At 35.0% G+C, this 24,130-nt stretch overlaps 2 protein-coding genes across 2 annotated transcripts; both read left to right on the top strand.

The window, feature by feature from the left end:
• The first annotated feature begins 281 nt into the window (after window positions 1-281).
• Window positions 282-6,339, top strand: LOC145769352 (uncharacterized). The gene is made up of 7 exons (XM_082580964.1): window positions 282-436; window positions 832-1,019; window positions 1,868-2,024; window positions 3,054-3,231; window positions 3,907-4,116; window positions 5,239-5,402; window positions 5,986-6,339. Exons 1-7 carry the CDS (start codon window positions 314-316, stop codon window positions 6,334-6,336), a joined length of 1,371 nt encoding a protein of 456 aa, XP_082437090.1. The 5' UTR covers window positions 282-313; the 3' UTR covers window positions 6,337-6,339.
• A 907-nt stretch (window positions 6,340-7,246) lies between these two features.
• On the top strand, window positions 7,247-22,700 carry LOC145768876 (uncharacterized). Its single transcript, XM_082580482.1, has 13 exons — window positions 7,247-7,383; window positions 9,454-9,738; window positions 10,670-10,845; window positions 12,617-12,740; window positions 13,357-13,603; window positions 15,479-15,601; window positions 16,278-16,468; window positions 17,204-17,353; window positions 18,243-18,326; window positions 18,820-18,978; window positions 19,863-19,980; window positions 21,109-21,263; window positions 22,103-22,700. The coding sequence occupies exons 1-13, from the start codon at window positions 7,309-7,311 to the stop codon at window positions 22,445-22,447; spliced, it is 2,232 nt and encodes a 743-aa protein (XP_082436608.1). The 5' UTR covers window positions 7,247-7,308; the 3' UTR covers window positions 22,448-22,700.
• The last annotated feature ends 1,430 nt before the right edge of the window (window positions 22,701-24,130 follow it).

Below are 24,130 nucleotides of genomic sequence, written 5' to 3'. Positions count from 1 at the left end.
ATCGGCAAAACATAAAATTCAACTTATCAATATTAAGAATCAATTGAACAATTCAGATTTTCTACTTGGTCATGTAGCTAAAAAAACGTTTGCACTATCGATACTTTTCTTCTTTAGTCTTTTGCTAAAAACAAAACTATAACAGCCTAATTGTCTTATTAAAGTTGAATAGATTTATGAGAAAAGTTTTGAAGTACAGTAATGTGTCTTTAAATTTCACAGCTCTTAGTACAAAAATACGCAACAAAATCTGTTTACTTTTATTAGGGATTTATGTTTTAAATTACTATTTTACTGTAATAACATAAATGCAATGTCTACATTGATGAGCCTGAAAGTTACTACGTTACCAAACAATATTTCCAACTCATCTTGCCATGTTCCAGACGAATCAACTCATGCTATGTTGTTGTTTTGCATTGTGCCAGTTTTGCAGGTACAGTGACTTAGCAGATTTTGTCTGTTTACTTACAACTATAAATGGTTATTCCGGAAAAATGTGATGGATACAAAAATGAGTGTAAAATGACAATTACATCACCGGTAGTAATTTTGTAGCTACTGTAAACATCATTGACTTTGTTTGATTGAATTGTTGCAAAATGTATTAGTGCTATGATATAGCAAGTGACAAGACAATGATTGCACGGCTTTGATACAGATTATTTGTCGCTTTGATTCTCTATATAGCCTAGTATCCCACGGCAAACATTGCTTGTATAATCTTATAGACTTGTAAAATCTAAAAGATTTTTTGAAGTGTTGACGTATTTGTAAATGCTAATTATCAATCAAAAATCTAATTCACAAGCTACGAACATTTTGTCTTAGATAATGGTGAATTCCATTGCTATAGCTGCAGTTGCGCGTTCTCACAACACCTTACGTCACAAATTCGTGTATGGTTACGTGATCAACCTACTTGTTGCAAATGAATTGTTTGGCATCTTTTCATTATATAAAATTTTAAATGATAGACTGGCATTGGAAAGAAAGTGGAATTCAGTTTCACCATTCAGGTAAAACGGTTTTATTTGTATTAACCTGGTGTAACCACTTCTTCTCTTATTAACTTTATTTAATTATTTTTTGAAAACGAATATCTGGTTTGTTTCATCTTGTTAGATTTTTGGACTAAATAAACACTTTATCCACTCACATTTGTTTGCCCTTTAAAATTTCAAATTCTATATCTGTTTTAATTTCCCTTCTAAACCACCCAACATGCCATCTCGCGATGTTTCACTGCAATACTCACTCTCAGTCAACCCGATTTCTGCTTCACCAAGTACTGTGGATCAACATACTGGACTTGGTTTCGAGTTTCCATCACTGGGGCGTTCGGGGCACGTTCATTCGGTGAGACCCTGAGGCCGGCGAGGATTAATTGTAAATTTTTGCACTGATAGAAAACAATGTTCTGGCCACTGGTATCACCATGGAGGTTTTGCAAGATGTACATACAGGGCCGTTGAGAGGATATTTTGGGCACGATAACAATGAAATCCTTAGTCCCAAAATCAAGACACTTCTAAGAAAAACAAACTATATCCAAACGATACACGGTGGTTTCTTCAAATTTTTGGGCCCCTTCGAAAAGTTGCAGGCCCCTAACATTATCTTGGGTCCAAGTCCAAAAGTACCCTTTGAACCCCTTTGTTAACGATATTGTGCACATGTGCAGTTGTGGTCCACTGGAGTGAGTCTTCGCAACAATCGCATGTGAACAGCGGCGCTTGCAAATCAAAAGCTTATTAGATTTACTTTTTCTGACTAACAACCATTTCTTTCAATACCACGCAGTAGGCTACAACGTCTAACGAAATTGTGCACGATAGGCCTATACTAAACATTTAGTTCAATCTAGTTGGAATCCTGAGGAAGACCAAGCCCGTATGAACTGGTGGGTAGTTCGTGAAGGTTTTGTATTTTCCTTGTTTCTGGCAATGAATGGATGTATTTGCCTGCTTTGTTATGGAATTCGACAGAGTTCGTATTTTGTCGGAAGGATTTCTTCCAGCAAAGTTAGTAGGCTAATAGGCGTACTGTTGATAAAAATACCTCTAATCAAATCTTGTGTTTATCATTATGTTTTTGTAAATAAATGAAAACAGTGGGCATACAACGAATCTTTAATCAAAGCCTTTTGCCTAGTCATCATGGACATTTACAGTATAGTATTGTAGTATTATACTACAATACTATAAAATAAAGTTGGCGAAGGACTATGACTATATATTGGCGAAGGGGTATATATCAAGTTGGCGAAGAGCTGTGACAGTGTACCGGATCCTTTGATAAAATTCCAAAAAACTTTTTCAGAATAATTACTAATATATCATGCTGTATTATGCTCACACTTACACTTTATTTTTCAAATTAAACGTCTTGAAACTAAAGGACATATCATACGACATTGAGATAAAAAAACATTTGCACAAAGTTTGTACGAATCAGTATCCTCCATGTATTGTGGTTTATTGACAAATGCTTCATTTATTCATCAGCATAGCACAAGATATCAGACTAGATGTAACCATTTAATCAATAGATTAAACGCACAATTTGGAGAAAAAAATCGATGCATGTACTGGGACCAATGGTCTGGTCAGAGGTTCCAACAAGCTTGAAACACTTATCATTTTGTAGTTTTAAAAAAGAGATAAAAAGCCTAATTTTACAAAGTCATGGAGAATCGTAATTTGTATGTTAAAGAAATCTAATCTCTGCTTATTTCTTGTAATTTTCTGAACGTTATCTCAATAAATGTTTTTTTTTCCTTTTGTTGTGTATTTTGAAACATGGGAACATTATACTTTTCTGTTACATTTTTTCTTTTGTCTGAAATGACAAAATCGTTATTTTTGTAGGGTGGCAAATGAATATTACACCGTATGGTCGTTTCGTTGTCTCCCTGTCAGTATGGAAACTTATGCCACTTTTGCTGTGTGTAGGTTTTACAACTTGCACATTCCGACCATGTAGCCTACTACTGTTTCTGCAAAATAAATCGTGGATTGATTGATTAAGGTTAATGCTGGGATATAATTTAGGCTATTGGAGAAGGAAAAGCAAAGAGAGAAGACTGCATTCGAAAGATATTGATAACACTCAATTGGCTTGTTTCACTTATAACTGCCATTGTTGTAGGCAGTGGAGCGAATTGTGCACATTTTTGTAATTGCATTCCTTTACCTTTTGCCTCAAACGAAAGACATCCATGCTTTTCAGGTACCAAATGTCTTTTCAAGTAAAAAAAGAAATCTTGAGGTATACAATATTTAAGAAGATGTTATTTGAGATTCACACTACAAACGCTTTTGTTTTCACACTAATTAATTCAATCATAAACAGGTAAAAATTGATTTTGATAAGATAGCACCTAGGTCCTAGGTCCCAGATCATCTTCAGTTAAACCTGTTCAAATAGAACTTGATTCTATTTGAATATGCTTTACTAAAGATGATCTAGCTGCTATTTGATCAAATCGATTTTTAGCTGTTTATGATTGAACTGACTCATGTAAAAATAAATTTGTTTGTATTACAAAGCATGTAACCGAGTCGTTCATATCAAGCATTGTTGTGGGTTTAACACCTGTTAGATTAGAAAATATTTCGTTTTCTTGATTATTAGATTCATTGTAGATTCATCTTAATGTACTGACGTTATTTATACTTTCTTAGCTTTACAATCAAGGTAAAATTGAACTTCCGAACCAATTAGTCCACATTGTGTCATTTGTAACGAATTTGTTTTGTTGTAGGCCTACCTCAAATGTATAAATCTAAATTACATAGCCCAGTTTAACTTTACTACATTTTGAGACACGAAATAGAGAAATCATTTGAATTAAGGAATTAAGGTAACTACATGCCAATTTGACCCTATTCTTAAACTTTGCAGATGAAGACATACCGACGACAAAACACTGTTCACAGGTTTTTGTTCCTCAAACAAAATCATTCTTGATGTTTATTGTTACTGGGTGGCTTGTTCAATCTTCAATGATCATTTATCTAAATATCACAGTTCTTAAAAAGTACCAAAAAGCAATGCATCAAAAAGTGATAGGCGTTGGATCGGATTTACCAAACAATTCACCACCGAATCAAGGTACAGTATCTGTGCATTAAAGGTTCATAAAAATTTTCAATGGAAATATTAAAATTGTTTGCATTGACTAGAGGCTTTTTAAAATGTCAATGGGACTTCTCATCAGGGCCGCTAAACAAAATTGTTATTGTTAGGGAGCAATTGTTTGAAATAAAGAGTTTGTTTAAAAATAAAGAAACTAAATGCAGCCAAAGATATATGAAACGTCATATAACATGCAATAAAATGCGATTAAAACTTTGTAATAGTATTAAAAATATTTTTGAGAGGTCAAGATAAAATTTTTCATGGTGAGGGGCAATTGGTCTCCCAAGCTCCTCCCACTCCCTACCTTTCATTGAAATATAAAAGCCGTGATTTATCAGTACATTATTCTTAAGTTCGAAAAGTATCTATTGAAATTCACATCGATGCAGCCTAGCGATGGAGCCATGGGTGTGTGCCTTGCCAGTTGTACAGTAAATTTGATTTTATCGATTTATTGTGGTACTCTCTGCTTGTTTTTTGGAGAATATTTGAAGGCGTTTTTCAATCAGACCTAAAGGTCATACAAAACTTTGGCGCAGTATAATTATTATATACTGTAAAGTGTTTGATTCAGGGAATGCTGTAGAATTTGAAATTTACAGTAGGCCTATACTATATATATAATATAGGCACAGTACAGTATGTACAGTATGATTATACTGAATAATAATGTGTTCGTTAAACTATTTATTAAGAAATCTTAAGCCAGTAGCCTAGAGTTGACAAAGGATTACAAGGGAAACTTTTCGATCTGGTCAGATATAATTTTAGGGGTCCGAAAACTGGAAGAAAATACCGCATATTTTTCGGAGCCTTACACTTGTTACGATATTTTAGCATTCCTTTTGGATTAGCATTTATTTTTCAAAACAATTTTCTTTTTGATCGAGAATTACTTTTTTCTTTTATCAACTCATTACTAATTTACATTTAATGATAATGTCTTTTGTGCTGTTTTGGAAGTGTTTTGTTTGGAGAGACCACGCCCTTTATTGGCACTGGACTTAAATTATATTTTTGTTGACTCTACGTTGAGCTTGGGTCAATATTATTATGATAATCTAAATTTACGTTTGGTTTTCTTTACAAATGCAGACGACAATAAAGCAAAATCTCGAGTAGTAGAAGGACCTTTACCTGAACCAGAAAAGAATAGAAATGAGATGAATGACGTCGTACCACCAAACAATGACACAATTGATGACAGTATCGCAATAAAGAAATCTTCATGCAGCGTTAATCAAGTGACCCATGCCAACGTAAGTAAAACACACTTTCATTGCATGTGGGAAGTATTTTGTAGGGTTTGTTTATGATGCTGGTTGTGTATCTACAGTAAGTTTTAACAAACACTTCAATAGTTATCCATTTTAGAATCACCAAAAACCCATGATTACTCTTGTAAAAACTTTGACTGATGTGCTTGAACGTAGACACTGATATTTATTTTCACGAACTCCATCGACATAAAGTCAAATGATGGCCACTGAGACATTCGCTTAGAATTGACTCAAGACTGTGTGTAACTTTATAGTTACAATTATTGGATGCTGACAATTACCCTAAATTGGTTTGTAATGGCGCAAAAAGTGCAATTCTGAATAGCAATGATGAACGTGGCGTGCACAGCACACTCCTTTGAGTGTATGGAACTGGTAATTCCATTTTCTCTCCAGTAAAATACACCAAACTGTGACGTTTAAAAAGTTGCTCCTGTTTAAAAAAACCTCAGTTTGAACCGAGTAAATTTTTGTTACAGTGCCGTTCTATTTTACTGTGGTGATCTTGACGAACTTTCTTGATACTGTAAATTACTTTGCAATGAAATCAAGTGTTTTTCAGGATTTAAATGAAGACAAAAAGGATGCAACTTGCTGTTCTAGTCTTAAATTTTCAAACCTAAACCATAACGTAAAACTACTTCTGATTCTATCAATGCTTTTCATAATCTCTACTTTGCCAGTGATGGTCATGGTGACAATTGATGCTACAAGTGAGACAAAGATACTCAGTTCTACATATGTGAACTTTGTATCAATGCTTTGTTTCCTATACAGTTCTGCATCACCTTTGCTGCTGATGCACTACCTGGGTGGATTACGATCTGCAGTCAATAAAATTATGTTTAATCTCAGCTGTTGTACAAAAGCGACTATCTCTAAAAATTCTGAACGACAGTCATCTAAAGTATAGAAGGCTGATATTAAAATCATTTGCGTAATTATTCGTACGCCAGGTCACACTTTGTTGATTGTCTTTTGCCAAGAACCACACAATTAAGAAAAATTTAAAAATAAAGAACATTTACCACGTTTTTCTGCATTTTTTATTGTTTTTGTGGTTACTTTATATTGTATTTTATTTTTGGTGTAAATTATATTCAAACATGTACCCAGATGATCGTTTACGTCAAATTTATTGCAACGAATATGGAAAACACAACCATCCATGAGTCTAACACAAACACGCATTGGTGTACGAGAGACAACGTAGGCTACTTCAGGGTTTCATGAGCTATATGTACAAAGTTACGTTGAACAAGATGGGGCTATTAACTCAGTTCGATTCAGCTCAACCTAAAATTGTTTGGTTTAATTCCACTGAGCTAAGCTGTAGATTGATACCTTCAACAGTATGCAAGTGTAGTGCAATAAAAACAAAGTGCCAACATAGTGCCTAGCTGATTTACAGTCGAATACATTATGATCAATATTAACGCAGTCTGAGTACTGTAGTCATGTGTAGATTATAAATTTTGACATATGCAAGGGACATGGGTTTTTAAGTCTAGCCCTTTGATTTCTTCTGACTGGTTAATGGCGAAAAATGTTTGCTAATCTTATCGAAGGACCCGCATAAGAAAACTCTTTCAACACAGCCAACCACAAAGTAATGAATTTAAAATTTAATGCAGTAATCTCTTGTGTATCTTTAGTATCAAATTATGAGATGCTCGTCCCACAATAGGGGAAGCAAGTCATCGTACTGTTACAATTCGTTCATAACATTTCCGGTTGAAATAATCAATCTTTGTATACCGTTCTCTGCACTATTCGGTCTATTAGTTGAAACAAGCGCTGTGTCTTGGACAGAATTTACTGATTTTAAATGTTCTTGATTGTTGGAAAAAAAAACAATTACTGATGATATAAATGAAGTTGTAAAATGGTATTAGACTTACCTGGAATGCGAGGAAGAATGTCTCGTTTTGCCATGCTGTTGGCAATATTTCTATACGTGGTAAGGTGATAATGTGCAAGAATAAATGGTTGGTTGGGTTGGTTGGTTTGAATCTTTATCCTCGGACTGACAAAGCCTTGATAGGTTATTCATGGTAGTTTCGCATACTTGTAGAAGCTTTTGACGCAGTGCTGGTTACCGAGCTCATTAAGTGCCGCTGTATGGAGACTGGAGAGGTCCTTACCATGCGTTGCTCAAGCGCACACTTCGAGAGTCGAACCAGTGCCGCTTGATCTTGAAGCTTCTTCGCTCACGAAGTTACGCGCTAACCAACTGAGCTATCGGAACGGACTCTTTTTATAGGGGCGGACTATAATGCTTTGACACCAAATGGAAAATTTAGAGAAATAAAATCTATAACAATGAACTATGAGTATTTACTTCTATTATATGAGTGCAAGACAACATGTGGTATAACCATAAATCTATGTGTAATGATTTGTAAAAATAGGCCTATCTAATGCCTTACCAACTTTGATGCTATGGTCTTACTTTAAAGATAATCAAGAACTTGGTAGTCCTAGCACATTTTTCTAAAGTACTTTCACCACATTTAGGACGGGAGAGACAAAGGTACCTTCCTGTCAGCTAGCACTTAATATTTATTTCTTTATCGCCAAATATTTTAACCCTATTGGACATGGATAAGAAATTCTGATCTCACAAAGTTTGAGTACTGCTATAATTCATCGAGACAGTAGTTTATCATACAAGTGTTTACATCTTTGGTGGAAGTGAAACAAAAATATGAAAGTAGGTTCTACAAACGAAATGGTGTGAAGGCAAATATCATTGCGCAAAGAGAAACAGAAACATTTTCAAACATCTTGGTTACAAATATCCTTTAGGCAATTGAAGGAACGAAAATTTATCTATATATTTTTGAGATCGGTTTCAGAAGTTGTATCACTTTATATAAAGTGATGACGTTGTTCTCAAAGTGACGTAATTTTAACAAAATTTAGAAACAAATAAATACAGTTGCTATAGCTTATAAAACATTTAACATGTGCAGCTTTCTTCCGCAACGGCTTAGGTTGTGTGATAAACGTACCCCTTATCAGTCTTCAAACATTTTTAGCAAGAAAAAATAATATTGCAATTATATTTTTGATCTTAAACTTTCTGCATCTTGATACTTTTTTCAAGGAAAGTCGTATGCAATCGAACGCTATTGTGGATAAGACTCAAAAGTTCAATAATTTACACAACCTTATTACGTATAGTTCTAAACTAAGTCTACGGTCTGAACTTTAAACCAATAACATGCAAACATCAAATTGATTTATGTCAAGCTTCATAATGTGACGTCAGCAGCGAGTTATCACGTTTATTTAAGATTATTAAAAGTACTGACACAAAATACTGTATATCCTTGTTTTGAAACAAAAAATGATCAGTAGGCATATTTTACTTCCCAAAAATACAGTAGTTCTAAAACAAAATATACTTTTTTTCCAGTTAAAATAAAGAAACAAGTCTGAAACTACAGTATTCTTGTTCTTACACATTTGGTTGTTGGTTTACATTATCATCGTATGACCAACAAAGTGTTCGATAGGTTATTCCTGGCAGCTTCGCATGCTTATAGAGGCTTTGAAGCATTGACACAGGGTCGGTAACAGAGATTGACAAAATGAAGCTTCCTCTGGTTGTTCTCTGTGAACTTTTCCATCTACAAGGTGCCGCTAAATGGAGAGCTCTGAAATGCGTTGCTCAAGCGCACACCACAAAAGCCAAATCAGCGTAACATCTTGAGATTTCTTTGTGTGTAAAGTCGGGCGCTTAACCCACTGAGCTAACGGGGAAGAACATATTTTGTGATTAAAGTTTATAATTGAAACTATGCGTACGGTATGCCACAAAGCGACAGCATTATTACAAACGTTCCAGAATAAGGTAAGACAGCCAATGTTTGTTTCCATATTTAAACATCACAATTCAAACAGCGCTTTGTTAAAGACACATCCATGTAGCCTACTCTGTGATAGTGCAACTGTCTCACGGGTGTCAGTCAGGTGTAATATAGGTTACATAATCAGTCAGGTGTAATACAGTTATTAAATACAGGTTACAACTTCTGGTGAAGCTCCGTGCCCAAAGCGACCAATTGCAGCTGAAACGTTTGAAGCCAACAAAGGCAACGATATATTTTATGTTGACGCAAGCAATGGTGATGACGCGTGGGCCGGTACGGCTTTGGAACCTACTGGACAAGGGAATGGACCCTTCCAGACGCTTTCAGGTGCAATATCTGGAATGAGACAACAACGAGGCTCAACTGATGACAAGGCAACTTTGTATGTAAGAGGAGGAACGCATTTTATTACAAGCAGAATTTCAATGGACGGAAGGGTAAGTTTAGCAATATGATTAAGTTAAGGCTACATCATAACGAAGAAAAACGCAATTGAAGAAAGAATGAATAAGTATTCTAGCTTAACAAACAAGTCATCAGATAGACAAAGACAAACTTAACGCAAAATTAACCTATAAAAAGTACCTTAACAGGCAGTCGTGACACTCTATTGCGTTTCTTTAAATTGCAAGGACATCATAGATTTCAAAATGCTATTTTCAACTCTTGGGAATTTTTCAGTACCATTTCTTTGATCGTATCTTTTATTCACCTTTATACATATGCTTTTGAAATAGTCCTAGAAAAATACACACCACACTTATTTGCTGTAAGCGTCCACAGAAAAAACTACCGCATTTTAAACGAGAAAAAGCACAAACCCAAGTTAACTTTGATCAAAACGTTTATTGCACCATCTCAAAGTTAAACAGTTGTCATTTAACATATTTATGTTTCAAAGATTGACAACCTCTAGGTGGCGTCTTCGAGAAGCAACACGATTGCAGGCGATTTCTGAAGTTTTTCATTCATCATCATTCCACTATTCCAGTTTTTCATCATCATTCCACTTTTAATATAAGTTATGATAACGACAATTTTTTAGTAGCACTTGTAGTTTGTGCAGTTAATAAACAGTTAATATCTTGTTATAAACAGGTCATAAACAGGTCAGCTGTATCAGTTTGTACTGCCTTGTCATTCAATTTGGTTCTTTGACATGGTTTTTATTGTTTGGCTTCAACACAGAAATAACTTATTTTCTATTTTTACGTGAGACAGAAATTAAACTTTAGAAAAAAAAAATTGTTGTTTCTTAATTTATTCTTTACTTTACGGTATTGACTCGCATGATAATCAGTTTTGAATATTACTGGTCTTTGATTTTGCTATGTAGAACATATAATTCAACTATAATGCCAATTGCAGGATTCAAAGTTGTCAATAGTTGGATATCCCGGTGACGAAACCCCAATAATATCAGGAGCTAGCGTAATCCAGGGATCAGATTTTTTGCCTTTTGATCAAGTAGCTTATGTCGCTACTTTTAATGGACGGTGTTCAAAACATGCTTTTCTTGGAAATAAACGCCTATACAGAGCAAGGTCAGCCGTTCTTTTGAATACATACAGAATCGACAAACTAGAAAACAACGTATTTCCTAAATTTTATTGGAATAAAGACCTTACGATTATCCCAATTTGGGTGAAACAAGCTGTAAAGGTTTTTGTGTGACTAGCAACTGTATTTTATATATTGCCTATATCAGGGGTGTTCAAATGATTTACGCCATGATCCAGTACAACCAAACCTGACAACATGACAATCCACTTAATACAAATAGTAAACGTATTGGACATATTTTAATTTTTATGGTGCTTTATTTATGTGAATGTACCCTACAACACATTAATAACTTTGTAAAAGTCAAAAGTGAAGTGTACAACAGCTGCAAGATTGTTTTAGTGGGAAAAATAATGAATTGGTTTAGATCTCACAATAACATCGATACGGGGCTTTCTGTCACCCTACTGATATCCTCAAAAGCTCAAGAAGATGAGCATTTGTGAGTCTTGTTCTATGCTCGCTTTTTTTACAAAATTCATTGATGAAAACAACGACTCACAAAAGTACGTAGAAGCGAAGCAAGTAACGACCTTTCTAGCCAGCCTGATTATAACTGGGTACCTTTTCAAGGTTACAAGTGATAACCAAAACACATTTGGATCTGCGATACAAATCTCATCTCCTATAAATTACACAGCTCTACCTACATTTGACACCAGCAATGCATATTCAGTGAAAAGCTGGGTTTTCCAAGTGCCATCAACATCAGCAGACGGTGGATGAGTGTAGCTCGATAACTGAACTGATTTCATAAAATTCCTTGAACCTATTCCAGAATTCAGTGTCCAAATTTTTCAGAAATTCGACTAAACATGACAAATCGTTATCACAGTTAACTTCTTGTAGAGTCACTTTCAAGCATGGAAAGTGGAGCATGTCAACTGCATTACTAACGGGTAGCAATAAACATGTGAGGGCATAAATCGACAAGTCTTTGAATGTGGGATGCTAAAGCACACCAAACCAAAATGCTTCATTGTCATCCACATGGTATCCCATCTTTTCCATTGACATTGGAAGGTTCACACAAAAAGTTGAAAAGATCCGGAACCGGATCGAGATCCGCCATTTGAACACCTAGATATATATTTCCCCCGATACTTCAAAGTACAGTGTACTTCACAACACTGGGAAACTTTTTACAAATCACTTGGTGTTTGTAAAAGTAACAAAGTATGTCTTTATTCTTTGTGAGTATAGTATCCAACGATTCTTAAATATTCATTAACCATTCTTCAGATAATTATTTAAAATTTTTTTTTAAATAATTCAATTGGTAAGCTTATCTTTTAATTTTTAGCCTACCCATATTTTTTCTCACTTTACGATGTTGGAACACTGAAACGTTTAAGCACTAATAGGGATTGCTTTTTTTTTGCATGAAACAGTGCAATGGCTAGAAAAAAATGTTTCATAAACTTATTTAAAAAATATTGTTATTGTATCGTAACTTTGAATAAAACATCTTTGATTTATTTTCACAGGCGAGTATTAATGCTAAATAAACTTAAATACAAATTTGCCATTTATTTTGAAATAAATGAGTGGATTTCAAAAATTTGAACGAGAAAAAAGGCAAAGCTTGCAAAAAATGTGGGCTGTAGCCTACTGTTATACCGGCTGTTCGGAGAGCTGATTGCTTGTTTTCCTTTTGTCTTGTTATCTTTCTTGTTTGTTAGTCTGTTGCTCAGCAATGTTTACCGCATCTTCTTTCTTTCAAGCCAAAAATATTTTTCAAACTTTTTCTAGAAAACCTAGTCTGCAGAATTGGGACGGTAACGAGCTGATGGGAGAGGGTCCTTATCTCATAATCAAAGATCTCTTGATGCCTACTTCTGATTGCGACAGAGCAGGATCCGGAGGATTTCGCCAGGTAGCTTAATTTTCAAGAAAAAAAGTTCTTCTACGTAAAGCACCGCAAAGATAGTAGCATAAATCAATAATTGCTTTTTGAAATTTACCACAATTGAAAGAAATTATTTCCTTTTGTTATGGTTAATTTATTAGGTGTCACTGTATCGGCTAATCCGTCATGATCAATGTTCTTAAAAGTGCTTTTGTAAATTTAAAGCAGTCCTCTGTACTGTATAGAAGAAAATAACAGTAATGTAAACAAAAAAACATGATACAGTTCAGTTTATTTCCATTTTTGACTATAACAATGAACATAATACACGTCCAACATAGCAAAGTTTTGAAAAAGGTAAGGAAACGTTGTAACTTGCTTGAAACCGAAACAGCAGGCTATAGCCTCATCAGTTTCAAATTTGGTACGGTCGCAACACCTTAGCCCTACAAAGCGTTGATAAATTTATACGAGCATGAAAGAATGCAACCAATGCTGTTGGCTGCAATAGCAACAGAAACGATCTTTACTCAGCCACTTCGCTAAGTTAATTGAAATGACGTAAGAAAATGTTTATAGAAGACAACGACATTATCTTGGTGTGACATTATCTGATACCGAAGCTGTGGCAATATCTTTGCAGAATAATTGCCCTGATCGTAACAAAGATGGTTTTGTGTATGAGGCTGGAGACATCATTCCGTCTTGGTACACATCATCACTAACTGACAAACCTGAGATCATCGTATTTCATGCCTGGGTTGCAGAAAGAGGTGTAGTTAGTAACATCACATCTGACAAAGTGTTTTTTAATCCTCCTCTCCGTTTCCCTGTGGGAAGACATCCTCAACCTTCCGGATATCGCTACATTGTAGAAAATGTATTTCAAGGTAAGGTTGTTTTATTATCATTTTTCTTGGGTAAGAAAAAAATGGGGTTACACCTAAAAACATCTCGGGTTTATCCTTGAAGCAAAAAAGCATCGTTTCTTTGTGTTTACAGCATAGTTAACCTAAAACTTCCCTTGTTTTAAAACTTTAGCGTTGAAAGGCAACAGCTCTCCGGTAAATAGAGAACAAACCGAGCAGTAAACCAAAGTTGCTAGACATTTTTTTTATATCTGCAATAGTTTGTATGCACTTTCATAAATCCTGTTTCTTCAGCGTTTAAAATGGACATCGAAGATGTCATAATATGAAGGTTATTGAATATTTAAACCAACTTTTGAAACAGCAAAGTTAGTTTTGATAAGTACAAGATTTTAAACGATGCTTTAGCTAGAAATTTGTTAAAATAAGTTTTCAAGTAATCAAAATAATAGATTAGATAGATAGAAAAAAAAATCAAATTAGACCGATTTCATTGAAGAATTCGCAAAACCCAAGTAAATACTGTATTTATATAGGGTTTAATATTTTTCTACATTGCCGAAGTATCTGAGATATCTTTAATTTGTCGGCGTCGTGTGAGCCTCTGGGGCCGAGGGTCTATAATTTTACCACCCCAGATTCACAATGCTCCCGGACTAAGCTGAAAGGCTACTAAAGAGCAGCCAGTCTTTGGTTTTATCATCCAAGACCCGCAGATCTTCCACTCCATTTGGTGACTTGAATATGGTGCAATCGTTGATGATGTGGTCTGCAGTCTGTTCTTCAGCACCACAATCACAAGTAGAGGAAGAAGCTATTTCCCATTGGTACATGGTTAAACGTAAAAACTCGACGCTCATACGGAGACGGCTGAGGCACACCCACGCCTGTCTTTGTAGGGTCAGGCCGGTAGGACGGGTGTCGGCATGGAGGATGAACAAATGAAGTCTAGTGGTGCTTGACTTCCATTGAAAGTTCCATTTATAGTCTGCCCAAGTAGCCACAGAGATGTTTTGTTTATCAGCTTCATTGATCAGAATTGAGCGGGTGGCACTTTAATTGTATTACAACTTGTCATGAAATTATGTGTCTATGATAATTTTTATTTTTTAATTCATTTCGTTAAATTGCTTGAACTTGTTGATGCAAGTGTCATGTAGCCTCATCACGTAGGCTACTATAGTTTCAAAGATGGTAGTTTAGGTCTCTATTTTTAACTATACCTTTAGTACGTCTCAAAATTATTTCACTATATTACAGTATACTGTGATAAATCCAAATAAAAAGTAAATTAAACCAGATTTCTGTTGAAAACTTTCAAAACCAGACAATATTAATTTCTCGGCCACGTAATAAGAAAGAAAAGAAGGAAAGTTTTTCTTCAACTTGTATAATAATTGTTGGAAAGCGGACACCTGACACACTAATTTAAAAAAAGTTAATGCCAAACCACAAACACGTATCCATAGATTGTATAAAAGGATACTTGGACTAAATATTCATCTGAGGCTGTCGTGTCTGGTTCAGGCAAGACAATTGAATAAAAAGTATTGGCCGTCTGAAGATCATTTGCAGTTGTTAATTGTTTGAATAGTTTTTCTTAGTCCTTGGAGTGTTCTTTCTTTGAGAAGGCACTCGGGGGTAGTTGCGCTTTACGCCAACTGTCAAGGAGTCATTGTGTCCTTTCGTTGTGTTGTCTAAGTCTGAGAAGTCACCCATCTGCATTAATTTAAACTGGAAAAGGATCATCTAAGCTTGACTTTTTAGCAAGTAGGCTAAATGTTTAAATGTGAACTCAAAATTGTTAAAACCGAGCCTCAAGAAAGAAGTTGGTGTTTACTGGAGCTATACAAGTTATTTATTGTTTAAATTAAGATAGGTAGCTTGGTTATTTAGAACTGGATGCCGAAGGAGAATTCTTTTGTGATGGCGACTTGGGTAGATTTTATATTGTTCCACCAGACGGGGAGTCTCCAACAGAAGACGTATATGTTTCACAAGAAACAGAATTTTTCAGAGGTAAACTTGCTTGTCTGTTCATTTATAAGAATTTGCTTTATGAATTACACCAACTACTACAAAAAACTTCAAAGGATTTTCAACTATTGGTAAGCGAAATGTAAAGTCACTGCTTTAGTTAGAACAGTATAGTCAAATGCCGTCAAGGAGTAAGAGTACCTCAAAACGCTTGGAAGTATGTCAGTACCTACCAAAGTATCCAACTATGTCTCTAAAAGAAAAGTGAACATAATGGTTGATTTCATTGCTTTCCGGTCTAGTTAATCCAAACCCTCAGTACTTTAGCATCAGCCTAAATACGATAAAAATTAATATACTGAAAACCAGTTGCTTATCCATATATATTTGGTTGCCTTCGATTTCGGCTTACATGTATTTTCAAAGGCATTTTGTGGTTAAATTACAATGAGTAGCTTAATTCAATTGGATAACTTTTTTTTAATTCCACTGCAGCATGACATCAACATATTGTTGCTTTTTCAACTAGTGGTTAAAAAAAGTGGCAACAACTACGCTTTTCCACTATGTTGTAAATGCGCAGTGCATGTGATGCGCAATCTGCTGCCGCAGAGATGACGACTGATGATAGATGATCTTGTTGAGCATACTGTGCAATGTGTGTTACATAAACTTTTTGTACTATAATAACACTTCTTTTTATGCATTTGCATTCCAGTCAGTGGAGCAACAGAAATATCTTTTATTGACTTGGATTTCCGACACAGCAGTGACCGTGGAATTGATGGCTTCAATAACAGACCCGCTGTGTTGGATTTCACAGACTGTGACGAGATTACGGTTTATCGCTGCCGCTTTAGACACCTTGGTCACACGGCAATTTTTGCGGAAGAATCCAACAATTTAAAAGTAAAAGGGAACTTATATTTAAATAAAGAATTATTTGTGCTTAGTTAAATTTTATTTGTTTACCTGTCTTGTATGGTGTCGTAGCAATTTCGAAGCTATGCATTCCTAACAAAAATGGATACGAAAACAAGTGTTTTTGCTTCCACTGTGGTAATAACAAAGAACAGGAAGTAATCACAGATGTAACACAACAAAGAGCCGAGATGGCAAAATGCAAAAAGTCATCGAGTCAACTGCTCCTATTTAGACATGTCATTGAGGGTCTTGTCTAGATAAAGTCTTTCTTTTATATTGCATTTACTGCGATATAACACTCGATGATACACAATACAATAGTCCCCATTGCAGAATGACAAATGTAACACAACTCACAGCTGGAAACAGAGACGTTACACATGGTTATCGAATCAGCGGCTCTAACTTATTTTGGCATTCTAATGAGTGTTTGCAAAGATAAAGACAGTAATTCATGAAAAGTAACAATTTTTGTTTTTGAATCTCGTACAGATGCTCTCACCACTGGGTACGCAGACGACAAACACGCGTGCTCTCAAACGGTGCTGAACCAATATCATCACTGCTCAGCCTCGTTGGAGACAATAATATCATCTTTGTAGTTTCTTACAGTCGAAACACGTAGCTCTTGGCAGTCAAATTAAAAACCACATGAGCTCATTAAAATTTTAACCTTATTGAAAACACTTGCTTTAGTCAATCGATGCCAATCTTTTGCAGTTTTCTTACAACGAAATATTGGATGTAGGTTATTTTGGAATTGGAACAGAGTTCAGCAACTCAGCAGATTCCAACAACTTGTACAATAATGAAAACATACTTATAGATAAAAATACCATAAAAGGGTGTGGAGTTTCTAATATGTTACAAGTAAGTAAAATATATTTTTTATGAGTGACGATTACTCTTCAATGAAATCAATTGATATCATATCATACTAGCAGTTGTCATCTGAGGAGATTATACCATACATTCCAATGTTCTACATTTTGCCCACAAAATGGGCCCAAAAAAATGCCCACATTATCACGATTGTGACCATTCGTATAAACAGTTACAGTGTGTAGAGAAGCGCGGTCAGATGTCAGTGTGAGGTGCATTTGTGAAAATCGGATCGATGAAATTGAAATGATTTTTAGTGATGTTATCAAATTCACGAAGTCCCCTCACAGCTTCGCGTTCATCCAATTCTAAGGCTTTGATTTTAAGCATAATCTCTTTGCCACTTCAATGATTTCGTTTTTTCATGGTGTCATAGATATGTCCAATTAACGATCATTTGACCCAATATACTATATTATAAGTGCAGACGGGCCACTTTGAAACCATACGCTGCGTCTTGGCGAATAGAAACTCTCCACTTCAATGTAGACTCTGTCTTTTGTGCAGATGTAATAACGGTACAATAATTCCGGTTACATACAAGCGTCAGTGTATGAAATTTAAAGTAAATTTAATTTGGTGTACCGCTTGCTATAGCAACGAAAACTGACAAGCAATGTATAGAATGCAAGGTATCAAGTTACAAACTGTTAAGTGCCAAGGAAGCACAGACAAATGATGAAATGTAAATGACAAAAGATTTTGAGACAAAAACTAATATTTGCCAGTTGCAAATTTATGAGAATTTGTGATCATACGCTAAAAAGCAACATGTTATTATCGGAAGTTGGTGGCAACACAGGTTTTAAAAAAATGCTATCAAATCAAAGCCAATAAGTGATGTGTGCAATTGAGAATTAAATTATTTTTATTTCAGCCTGCTTGCATGCTCATCAAAGGAAGTAGAAATGTACATATAACAAGAAATGATATTAGTTATTCCTCGTATGCTGGAATCAGGGTGAGTTGTGACTTCTTTTTTGGTTTATATATTTTATTATTCATGAAGTCCATTTTCTCCATTCACCTTGCTAATCTTTGATGTTACCATACAATAGTTCTTGAGACATTTTCTTATTTTAAGATGAGTGCTCTTTCTTTATGTAGGACAGGATGTATTTATATCTGCAGTTCAGTTTTTTAGAACGACTCATAAAAACATTTTAAGTCAAATGAAGCCGGTGCCAATAAATAAATAAAATAAAGATATCAAGTTTGTGGCTTTTTTTTGCAGCTTTGTCTGCAGTTGATTTTTAAAGCTTTGTTCAATATAAAATTGTTAAAAAAATCACCTACTCAATTTTATAACATAAGCTACACAGAAAGTCATATTTTTTTCATATTATCTGAGTGCTTAGAAACTAGCGAAATGATTAAACTATGGTGAAGTATTGCAGACGTAACAATAGACTTATCGTCAGGGACGAAAAGAAAATATTTTTTTCTTGTTCTAGGCTGGTTGGCATGATACCTTTGCTTCTGATTACGTCACTGGTGACCATAAAGTCTATTACATAAAGTACAATCACGTTTACAATTATGGTTGCGGAATCCTGAACGATTTTGGAGGAATTTATCTTTCATCAAATCAAGTCTGTGGTTCCGCAGAAAGGGTAATTATTTACGTATATGGTTTTTAAAAAGTCACAGTAAAGGCTTTGCTACGGTCACAGGGTCATGTCTTTACTTTACATCATCTTGACAGTTTGTTGACGACTATATAACGCATTCTATTAATAAGTAATAACAAAATGAAAAAGAATAGTTAGTGGTGACTCTTAAAGTGATGAGAGCCCAGGTTTGGCATTCGAATGGGCATCGCTTCGGCACCGCTTTAGAGCATGTGGCTGTGCAGCACAACCATCTAGCACTCGAATCCTGGAAGACGTGCAAGTCTACATAACCCAAAATTTACTGTAAACAAAAGTGCTATTGGAGATGATGTTGTTGCCAAACGGTACAATGCGTTTGTTTGAGATGGAGTCGAAACATTTCAGAACAAGGTCTCTTCGCAACAATGCGCCATAAGCTGCAGTGAAGTCTTTTAGTACATACCCACACTTTTTCGTGTGTCTTCTTGTTTTGTTCGATGCCATCGGTGGGCTTGACAATAATTTTTAGAACAATACAATACTCTTTAGGTAGCTGTGAGTCTGCAACTTTTATAAACCTAACAAGGAAAGAATTCTCCAAAAACTTGCGTGGAAAACAGGAAAAAGATTGTTTGGTTAACTTTCGGGTATCAACTGGGCAACTTTTTAGTGGGGATATCTGGCAACAGATATTATCATGCGAATTTCAAAGATCTGAAACTTGAGAGATTACTACTGTGCCCGGAGATTGACAATTTATGTTAAAAGGAAGGAAAATCAAGGAGACAACATTCTTGCTTACTCTGTTTTATTAGGTTACTATAATATTATGTTGGAAGCTTTTTCTAAAATAATTTTTCAAGTTTGATCAGGTGACAACTTAAAAAGTTAATTTTACAAATCAGGACTTGAATTTCTGCTTTGTTCATGCATTGATTTACAAAAATACGATATACAACTCCCGTGCTTTCTTTTATGGATCTCTTGGAGTTTTTGGGGACACTGGGGCGTCAGGGATGACAGGTTTGTGTTGTCATTTTATCTCAAAAACTCTGCAAATAAAAAAAAATGGTTATGGTGAATAAAGCAAAAAAACATTTACCATACTGCATCTATTGTACAGTTTGCACCAGCGCTGCATTTTATGGTTATATCAATAAGACGTTTTTCTTTTTGTAGCCTACCCCATATTTTATTCTTGTTTTGACACGTGATATAAACACGTTTATTCTTAATGCAATATTATTCGTTCGGAAATTTAACGTTTTTTTTTCAGGATGTTTTGATCAGTTATGTTTATTCATGATCTAAACAATAACAAACGCGTTATTTAATTTATTTTGCAATGATACACTTCTTTTCAATGTATCAACCCATAAACGACGCATAAACCCGGCAATTGTTCTACTTATTGGTAAAACCGACCGGTAAGGCACAAAAAGTAAACTGTTGTGCTTATTAAAATAGTCTTCAACTATACTGTAGAAAAAAAGGTTTAATCTTTGTTCCTTCTAATCTGTTTCACTATTGTATATAAATTGGCAAAAGCGCTATTTATTTTCCAGAAAAATATAGAATCGGTGTGTGTAATTGATTTCACTTAGACTTTTAAAGTAAAACATGTAATGTAAAAAATAATTTGCAATCTTTTTGTTTTAACATTGTTAATCATGTGAGTCTTCGTATGAAGGATTTCACAACATTACCTGTTAACACTTCGATAAAAAGCTTAAAAACTGATTGATTAAAAAATTCCAAAGCGCATAAACTGAATGCCCTCATCTGAAAGTCAAGGTGCTAACTGTATCATTTTTCATTAAATACAACACTCGTTGTAGTTAGATTGAAACAAGACGGACGGAGTTGCCAAATCAACATTGCTTTAAATACTCCAAAAAATATTTGGAAATTTTTAAAATCTTTGGTATAAAGATTTTTACGTGGCATGTGGTTTGCGCTATTTGGTAAAAATTGTTGCAAAATGTCTGTTTCTTCAGAATAATCTAAATGTATTAAAAATTTGAAGGGCGTAGGCTATCCTGAATAGATGACCATTCCAAAGGTAATTTACTCATTTGCTTATATCTATATCCATATGACTTTCCCATACTATTGTATTTCTAATTTGAGTAATCTCTTTACTAATTACAGTTGAAAGGAACTGGCTGTACGATTTGACCGATTGCCCAATCAACTTTCATTGTGGTCTCAACAACAAAGCAATTAACAACATGATTTACCACACCAACAGCAACCGTGTTTTCGGAACTTGCAAGTCAATAGGTCCTGGTACAATTCCGCGACAAGTCAGTACTTTAACAGATTATGTTACATTTCATTTCTGGGTTTCTATCCACGGTTGCTTCAGTATATTTTTAAAACTCGTAATAAACTAAGTTGCCCAGTTAAATAAAAAATAAAGATCTAACATTAACCATACCAAAAAATATATCGGGCCAAACAAAAAAGATAAATATCCATTTTTTGTAGCTTCAAAGTCACAAAAACGTAAAATGAAACTGATCATGGTAAGAGAAGGGAATAATTTTAAAGAAAATTAATTGCTTGACACAAAACTTTCTTGCAAATGGTTGTTCGGTTAGACCATAGTTTATATTTGATTGAACAAATTACTTTCACAAAATTAGTCCCAGCTGTTTTCCATACTTGATCACCAACATTAAAACCAATAAGCTTTTTGTTGCTTACTTAAAACTAGCTGGCCAAATTAATTGATGCATAGTGTAGTATTCAGTGTGATTGTTTCTAATTTGAAAAAGCTGAAAACTTGTGCAGATCATGGACAAGTTGCATGTTTAGAAAGTTGCTGATTAGTTTGGTCTAAAGAAGCATTGAAAACCTCGATTTTAGTCCGATAAGCAAATGAGAATGTAGTTCAAAAGCAAAAATAAAAACAAATAGAAGCAATCTAATTCTTTTTTTTTAATAAAGTCACTAATAATTCTATACAATTTTGTTCAGGCTAAATCTATATTATTTTACTGTAATTCAATATATTAAATAATTTATTATAACGTACTGTAGGCTATGTCTTTACAACTACCCAAGAATCATGAGAACCAGTATTACTAAAAAGTACCACAAGTTGTGTGCAAAAGTACATTAATTTGTTTCTTGTTTGCAGACAATGTCGATTGTTGACAATGTCATCTACATTGCTAATAGCAATGCACGGATGTACTCCCCGTCAGATTTCTGGACAAATGATGTTCCTTTAGTCGAAAACAACGTATATTTCTTCAACCCTTTCAGCCAAGCGAATTTCGATAATTTTTTCCCTAAATCTCGAACCTGGGATCTTTGGAGATCGGAAACAGGAAACGATGCGAAATCCATCATCAAAGATCCAAGCTTCAGAAGTATTGAAGATGATGACTATCGCTTGAATTGTACCTCCCCTGCTCGAGATTTAGGAATTAAGTCGGTCGATTTGCGGCATGTACGATTCAAAAGTGGAGCTTGTAATTAGTTGGTTACATCGTTCAATCATTTATCGCTTTATTACTATTATCCAAGATCACTATAAAAGTTGTATTTTGAAGGTTTATATGGTTAAATGGGTTGTGGCTTACTAGTGGTGACTGAAAGACTATGGTCTTTCGCTACCATCCTGAATGCGTCATTATATAGTCAACATTTGTACAATGTATTGTCTTGACAAGCACATTCATTCAGTCTGTTTGTTTATTCATGGCGTTATTGAAACAAAATAAATTGACTTAACTGAATTGACTTAACTGACTGACTTAAATTGACTAATGATTTTCTTAGATCCTTTCTTTAGCCATTAATTGTCAGAACAGTCGCATTCCATTTGAAATGTTTATTGTTTCGTCATCAACTATTTTTTATATTATTTGCATCTTCTCCACCTTCTTATCCAACTTCTTAGCCATTCTTTACTGTGGACCTTCCTCACCTTTACTTCCCTTTACCTGAAATTAGTATGGCACTCAAAAGGGCGTCTGTTCGACACCGCTCGAGCATGTGGCTGTGTCTTTGACAGGACACTTTAAGACATGCCTAAATGTAGACAAGAAGATTGGCTTCCTTGCCTTCCAGTCTACTTGATCTAAATTTTCAACCACTGGGCGTAAGCCTGGATACGACAGACACATTTAAAATTGTCGTCGGTTGCGTAGGCCTCAGCGTTGGAACAACGCCAGAAAGTTCTCAGATTTGACAGCACTCAAAAGCTTGCAGCATTGTCTTCAGCAAGACAGCAACCTACATACAGGGCCGTTGAGAGGCTAATTTAGGCCCGGAACCAGTTAAATCTTTTGGCCCAAAAACAATACACCGCTTATTGCCGTTGTTCGTATGAAGCAGACAGCTTGTGATCAGCCGAACGGAAGAAATTGGAGCCACATTTTCGTCAAATCATCAAGTTTGTGGAAGTCTGTTATTCCATGGAGAAGGAAGTACATGAAACAACCAAAGATGATGCAGTTGGTTGTTTGATCTATCGCTTCGCACTGACATGCAGCAGCGACCCTCATGCCAAACAAGTATTAAAACGCTCTTCTTCTTTCTCAACTGGCTCAGCGTAACCCACTCCTGTCTCTGAAGCTCAGAACTAAGTGGGAGTGAGGAGGTAGGGGAGCTGTCAAATAGAGTGAGGTGAGATTTTATGTTCAGAGCAGTGCTTAATTCGTCCAACCAGGCATCCGATATGTTAAAACTAGCGAGATGGAATTTTGCATCATGCCTTCCGAAGAGACACAGTGATGATAAACGTAGCAATACACAGCTAAAAATTGCACTATGGCAAACGTTTTTCTTTAACTTTCGGAGCTTTCTGGAAAAGGTTTCGGCCCCTAAAGTTACTCCGTTCCAAAAGTGCTTCATGTACTTCCCCTGTCAATGCTACTAGTTACTTGAGTAAGCTATAAGAAGAAAGAATATAACATTGATGGCTTACTGACATGTCTTGACACAATTTCTGGATTCAAGTCGTTACCACTCAATAATGAGCACTATTACTCACATCTTTTACACTAGGCTACCAGTATTCTAATCGGTTTGAGTGGTGCGATAAATTAAACTATTAGTCGTGTTTTGTCTTCGAAGTCAAAGAATTTTCTTCAAGAATTCAAAGTTTTGTATTTATGATGGTCTTTCCAATCTACTATAATTAAAAATTGTATTCCGC

The sequence above is a fragment of the Aplidium turbinatum genome, chromosome 4 (genome assembly GCF_918807975.1).
Source record: "Aplidium turbinatum chromosome 4, kaAplTurb1.1, whole genome shotgun sequence".
Lineage (NCBI taxonomy): Eukaryota > Metazoa > Chordata > Ascidiacea > Aplousobranchia > Polyclinidae > Aplidium > Aplidium turbinatum.
The sequence above is the reverse complement of the archived record's forward strand: the minus strand, read 5'-3'. Positions and strand labels throughout refer to the sequence as shown.